We start from the raw sequence: 6,000 nt of genomic DNA, 5'->3' as shown, positions 1-6,000 counted from the left end.
TGGGAACAGCTGTCCCCGAGTCCTGAAGCAAGAGAAAAGCTCTACTGTGTGAAGGCTCTGAGATGAAGCGGTGTCATTGTATCATTGTAGCATGTATCATTGTAGCAAATACACAGAGGAAGGGCAAAAGGAGAAGGAAACCTGTGATTCTGAACCACGTAAGCAGATTAGATACTTCTCTTGCATTGGTTTTTCATCAAGAGACAACTGGAAACTGATCCTTGCTCCATTACCACTCCAAGAGTACACACTGTGTGACCTTCCCTAGATTCGTTTATTTTTAGAAAGAATTATCCTAAGATATATATTTCCCTTGGATACCTGCCAGTCTTTCCCATTGCAACCTTGTTCCATTCTTGGCTCAATAGGAGCCACCAATGCTTCAGAAGCCAGGAGGACCTGGGGACACTGTTCTCCATAGACTCCATTTAAGCAGATGGACTTTAATTTGTCACCAAGAGTTGGTAGTTTATTGCCCAACCAACTCCAGCTGACAGTGTTAAGTCAAATTGCTTTAACATCTCTGGAAGAGGTCATTTTTATCTTCATTTTGACAACTGTTTAGATATTGCACTCCTTCAAAGTTGTTCCTCATTGCTCTCAAATACAGGGTTGCTGTAGGATACCCCCTGAATGTCAGAATAGGAGGTTTGGTTTAGAGGGGGCCAGCTTGAGTCATTTGCCAAATTCCTCTGCCATATCCGATACTGGCTTTTTGAATGATAGCCGAAACATCTCTTGACTGCTAGCCACAAAGCTCGGTTTTCAATAATGGTCTCCTGTAAGATAAAAGATAAACAATTTTGTGATTTGAGTTACCTAATTCCATAGTCATAACCAGACACCCTCCCAGTGTTTGCTTAAATTCATTTTAACAAAAGTTGGAACCTAAGCAAATCTTCAGAAGTTTTGCAGCCAGACTCTCAAATCTTCTACTTAGGGAACTCAACTGTAGAAGATGTTTTCAAAAACCTGGGAGTTAAGCTGGAAGCATCCTACTTCAAAGATAGTTCTTGGGAATCTCACACCGAAATTGAATTTAAAATCATTCAAATTCTGTTTCACACCATACTACATCCAACTTCATGCCTTATAAAATGACATTTTATAAATATTTTAGCGTCTCCTACAACCGAGTGTGTGGAAGGATGCATGCTGTGTCTTTGATAGACCTCTGCCAGACGCTGCTCACTGTGGGCACAGGCCAATGAAATGTAAATAGCAGTCTCAGTCTTAGAGAAATAGATATTCATTTCATAACTGTAAGACTAAGACCAAGTATTAGTCTGAGATGTCCAATTCCCAGCATTGAGCAAGACAGTCTAGTAGCCTGAACCAGTTGAGTTAGAAATAAAAATCCCTTCCTTATACATGCATGATACAACTGCCTAGGCAGGGCAGGGCAGGGCAGACACTGCTAATCTCAGAACTTGTGGATCTCGTGAGTTTGAGGCCAGCCTGGTCTACAGAGTGAGTTCTAGGGCAGCCAGGGCTACACAGAGAAGCCCTGTCTCAAAAAAAGAAACAGTAAAAGTAAAAGAAATAGAGTAATAATAATAGTAATGAAGCCACGAAAAGATGGAAAACACACAGAGTGTCTGGATACTGTATGTTATTGTGTTGTCTTTGAATTGTTTGATTGCTAAGAAAGGAGTAAAGTTGTTAACAGACATTTGATTATAAATGCTACTGGATTAATCTCATCTATATATTTTTAAATGCCTTGAGCTCTAAATTTAAGTATAAGGACATGTAACTTTGGAAAGGAGATTTTTGTTTTTGTTTCCACAGAAAATGAGAAGTTTTTTATTCCTTCCAGATTAATATGGTTTGATAAGCAAGATCCCCTGAATCAATGCCCCAGGTGATCCAAATTCCAAAACAACTGTGTGTGTGTGTGTGTGTGTGTGTGTGTGTGTGTGTGTGTGTGTGTGAATCCATGTATGTTGGTGTTCCATTGTATCATATTTTGTTCCAAAGTTGAACATTTTAGATATTTTCCTAAAAGAGAAGGAGAACAAACAACAGAATTAAAACTGATTTTCATGTCCATCCAGGGTATCTTTTGTGCACTGAGTTAGTGAGGAATTATGGAAGATGTAGTTTTCCTAAAATATGCCTATCTTTATTACTTTTGTCCATACATAGTAAAGATAGAAAGCACAGCTTGCCAGAGTCTTTTCCTCCGAAGACTGGTAGGCCTCTTGGAAGGAATCTTCAGCATCTGGCCAACCTGTTAGTCTGCCTTCCCAGAACAGGAGCCCTGTAGCTCTCCCTTGTGTTGGGTGAAGGAAGGGGCACTGGTACCAACTCAAGTTTTTAAATATAACAGTTGTAGGGAAACTAAGCATATCTTCAAACAAGTTAAATGAAAGATGAGATGGGGATCTCCACGTTGTGTGGAATATTCCTCCTTCTAGTGTGCTTCTTCTACTCTCCTTGCCACTTTCCAAAGAAAACCTAAAGCATTCCTTGCTGCATGACCTGCCTTTGATTCTGCCTTATAAACCAAAGGCACAGACAGGAGCAAAAGCAAAGCTTTCATGAGAAGCCATTTCTTTAAAAGGATTCTCTGTAAGCTTTCCCAACTGACTACTCCATGCTTAAGTACTTATGGACACACATGAGAACAGTAATAAAAAAGACAGGAATTATTAAAGTCATTCATATCAGCTCCCATGCTTCTCAGCAGGCATGAAGGGACTCTCACATAGTAAGATCTCAATTGAACCTATATGGTTTCTGGGCTACTCTGAGATCAGAATTGCAGCCAGACAATACTTTAAAATGCTGCAAAGGAAGCCAGACATAATGCCTACCCTTGAGAATACTGTTTGGACTACATAGAACACAACACAAGCTGGCCTGCAGGATGGGGTTAGGTCAGTTCACCCAGCATTCCTTACAGTTCCTGGCACATATACAGAATAACTTAAAGGAAAGACAGCTTGCTAGTCTGTGATGGCCTTTATCTACTCTGTAAGGTTCATTTACCACAATAGGCAAGAAAACATAGCATCCATCATTCTCAACTATAATAGTCCTCCATCAAAGAGTCAGTAATTCTACTGTATCTCTAAGCACCTGCTTACCACAGAGAAAAGTGTTGATGAACAACTGGATGTCGTAGGAAAGATGTCTCAGGTGTCTAATTTTTCAATTTAGAAGTTTCTGACTGCTATGAATAATCTTTCTGTACACTGCGTGAATATGTATCAATGTGATTTGTTTAATAAACAAGTTGAATGGCCAATAGCTGAACTGATGGGCTGAGGAAGGGTAGAGTCAGAGGGTCACCAGCTGGACAGAGAATGAGTTGAACATACAAAATTGGATAGAAGTTAAAGCCAAGAGCTATGAGGCTGCACATATATTAGTATAAACAGTTAAAGTTGTAAGAGCTAGTCAGTAACAAGCCTGAGCTACTGGCCAAACATTTGTAATTAATATAAGCCTCCGTGTGTTTATTTGAGAGCAGGTATAGGACAGGAAAACACCACCTACACCTGGCAAACAGTAAACATGCATGTATGGATGTTCATCTCTTACTCAACAAGAGAACCAAAGGACATGCCTCACTCTTATAAGTATCAATGACCCATCCCACCTGCTTGATATGAGCAAGGCCATTGCCAACATTTAATTTAAATGGCTCTTACTCATCCCCTAGTAGAATTTGAAATACAATGATTGCAGGATTAAAAGCAATAAAATGCAGGGTTTTAAATGCAATAACTACTAACAAATTTCTTGTCAGCAGATCTTAATGGCAAGAGAAGGCATTAATCTGGTTGCTTTGGAGAAGGTATGGCTTGGCATAGTTCTTTCAAAGTATGCTGTCTAAACCCATCATAGTAGAAACACCTGGCAACCTGTTGAACGTGTGAGCTCTCACACGTACTGAGTCACAGTGAAGGGAGGGCTTGATAATCTGTTCTTCCCATTTTAACAAGCCTGTATGATGAGTGTGGTGCTCACTCTGCTTTGTCATAACCCAGTGTAGCTTGCCGAGAGAGGCTACAGTGCCCTGATTCAGGGTTCTGTTCTTCCACTGACCACTGTGGCAGTCTTTGCTCTACACAGGATGGAATGTTCCCAGAGATCCTGTCTTCACAGCACTAGATGGAGTCCAGGTAATAAGGAAGCCACAACCCACTGTGAATACCCCTGTTGCTGGAACATGATAGTTCTACAATTCAGAGAAAAAAATGGAGACAGAACACTACATTTCTCCTCTCCTTCAAGGATGCCTTCATTAGATATTACCTTCCAATGCCAGACTTTGAAAAAGGGAGATTATGTCTAATATCACTGAAAGAAGAAAGGGCAAAACAGAGATAAAAATAGGTACAAAGTCCAACAACTCTGAGATACCATCTCACTCCTGTCAGAATGGCTAAAATCAAAAACACCAATGACAATCCTGGAAAGGATATGGTGAAATGGGAACACTCCTCCATTGCTGGTGGGAGTGCCAACTTGTTCAGCCACTTTGGAAATCAATATGGAGATTCCTCAGAAAAATGGGAATAAACCTACCACAAGACCCAGCAACTCCACTCTTAGGCATATATCCAAAAGATGCCCATTCATACAACAAGGATGTCTGTTCCACTATGATCCTAGCAGCATTATTTGTAACAGCCAGAACTTGGAAGCAACCTAGATGCCCCTCAACCGAAGAGTGGATAGAGAAAATGTGGTACATTTACACAATGGAGTACTATTCAGCAGAAAAACAATGGAATCCTGAGATTTGAAGGCAAATGGATGACACTAGAAGAAACCATCCTGAGTGAGGTAACACAGTCACAAAAAGAGAAACATGGCATGTACTCTCTCATATATGGATTTTAGACATAGATCTGGGGAGTGCCAGCCTACAATCCCATGGCCAGAGAGTCTGGGAAACAGAACCTTCATTCAGTGGCTGATGGAAGAAGAAGCAGACTCCCATGGCTAAGCACTGAGCTGAACTCAAGAAAGCCAGTAACAGAGAGGGAGGACTGATGACCAAAGAGATTAAGACTGGGCTAGTTTAACCCCCAGAAACAGCTGACCTTACAAGAGTTAACTCTTGAATCCCAGGCTGATGCCTGGGAATCCAGCATGGGACTGATCACGACCCCCTGAATGGGGGTGTCAGTGAGGAGGCCTAGGTAATCTATTGAGCCTTGGGCAGTAGATCAGTATTCAACCCGAGTATATACATGGACTTTGGACTCCCATCCAACAGTGTGAGATGCACTCTCACCCTGAACTCTTGGGGGAGGGTCTGGGCCCTGCCCTGGATGAAATGACAGTCTATGGACACCCCCATGGAGGGCCTTACACTCCCTGGGGAAATGAGGAGATATTGGGGGGATTGGGGAAAGGGCATGGGAGGAGGGGAGGGAAACGGAGAAGGACCTGGAACTGACTTGTGAAGCAACCTTGTTTCTAATCTAAATTTAAACTTAAAAATAAATAATAAAAAAATAGGTACAAAGTCATTTCACTACGGAAGTGGATCAAATGGAGACAATAGAATGACATCTGTGAGAAAGCCTCACTGTGAGGCTCATTTCCCATCACAGGTGAAAATAATACATGCTGTTAAATACAAGAAGTCAGATACAAAAAGACCCACACCTTTGAAGCAAAATGGTGCACACCTACAGTTCTAACACTCAATAGGCAGAGGCAGAAAGGCTGGGAGATCAAAGTCAGCCTGGGTTACATTGTAAGACCCTGTCTCTAACAAACAAACAAAAAGTGGCTTAGCGGTAGAGTGCTAACCTACCATGCACAGGACCCTGGGTTCAGTCTTCAACACTGAAGACAAAACAAAAAACAAAGCCACATACAAAATGATTTTATTTACCTGAAATGCTCCAAATAGGAAAACCCACTGAGACATAAAGTGTGTTTGTGGTTGTCAAGGAGGAAGGGACTGGAATGGAAATCAATTGCTAATGAATTAATGGGTTGTGTGATTTCTTTTAATGTGAAGAAAGGGTT

General features: G+C 41.2%; 1 protein-coding gene across 2 annotated transcripts in view; it reads right to left on the bottom strand.

The window, feature by feature from the left end:
• Nucleotides 1–255: 255 nt before the first annotated feature.
• The window catches only part of Atp13a4 (ATPase 13A4), a 136,177-nt gene continuing 130,432 nt past the window's right edge, over nucleotides 256–6,000 (bottom strand). For both annotated transcript variants that reach the window (XM_040750999.1, XM_040750998.1), the window contains exon 30: nucleotides 256–779. In XM_040750999.1, the coding sequence (XP_040606933.1) occupies nucleotides 579–779 (201 nt within the window). In that variant the 3' untranslated portion in view covers nucleotides 256–578. The remainder of the gene's footprint in view (nucleotides 780–6,000) is intronic.

The sequence above is a fragment of the Mesocricetus auratus genome, unplaced genomic scaffold, assembly GCF_017639785.1.
Source record: "Mesocricetus auratus isolate SY011 unplaced genomic scaffold, BCM_Maur_2.0 Super-Scaffold_100008, whole genome shotgun sequence".
Lineage (NCBI taxonomy): Eukaryota > Metazoa > Chordata > Mammalia > Rodentia > Cricetidae > Mesocricetus > Mesocricetus auratus.
Note: the sequence above shows the minus strand (reverse complement) of the source record. Positions and strands in the feature narration are given on the sequence as shown.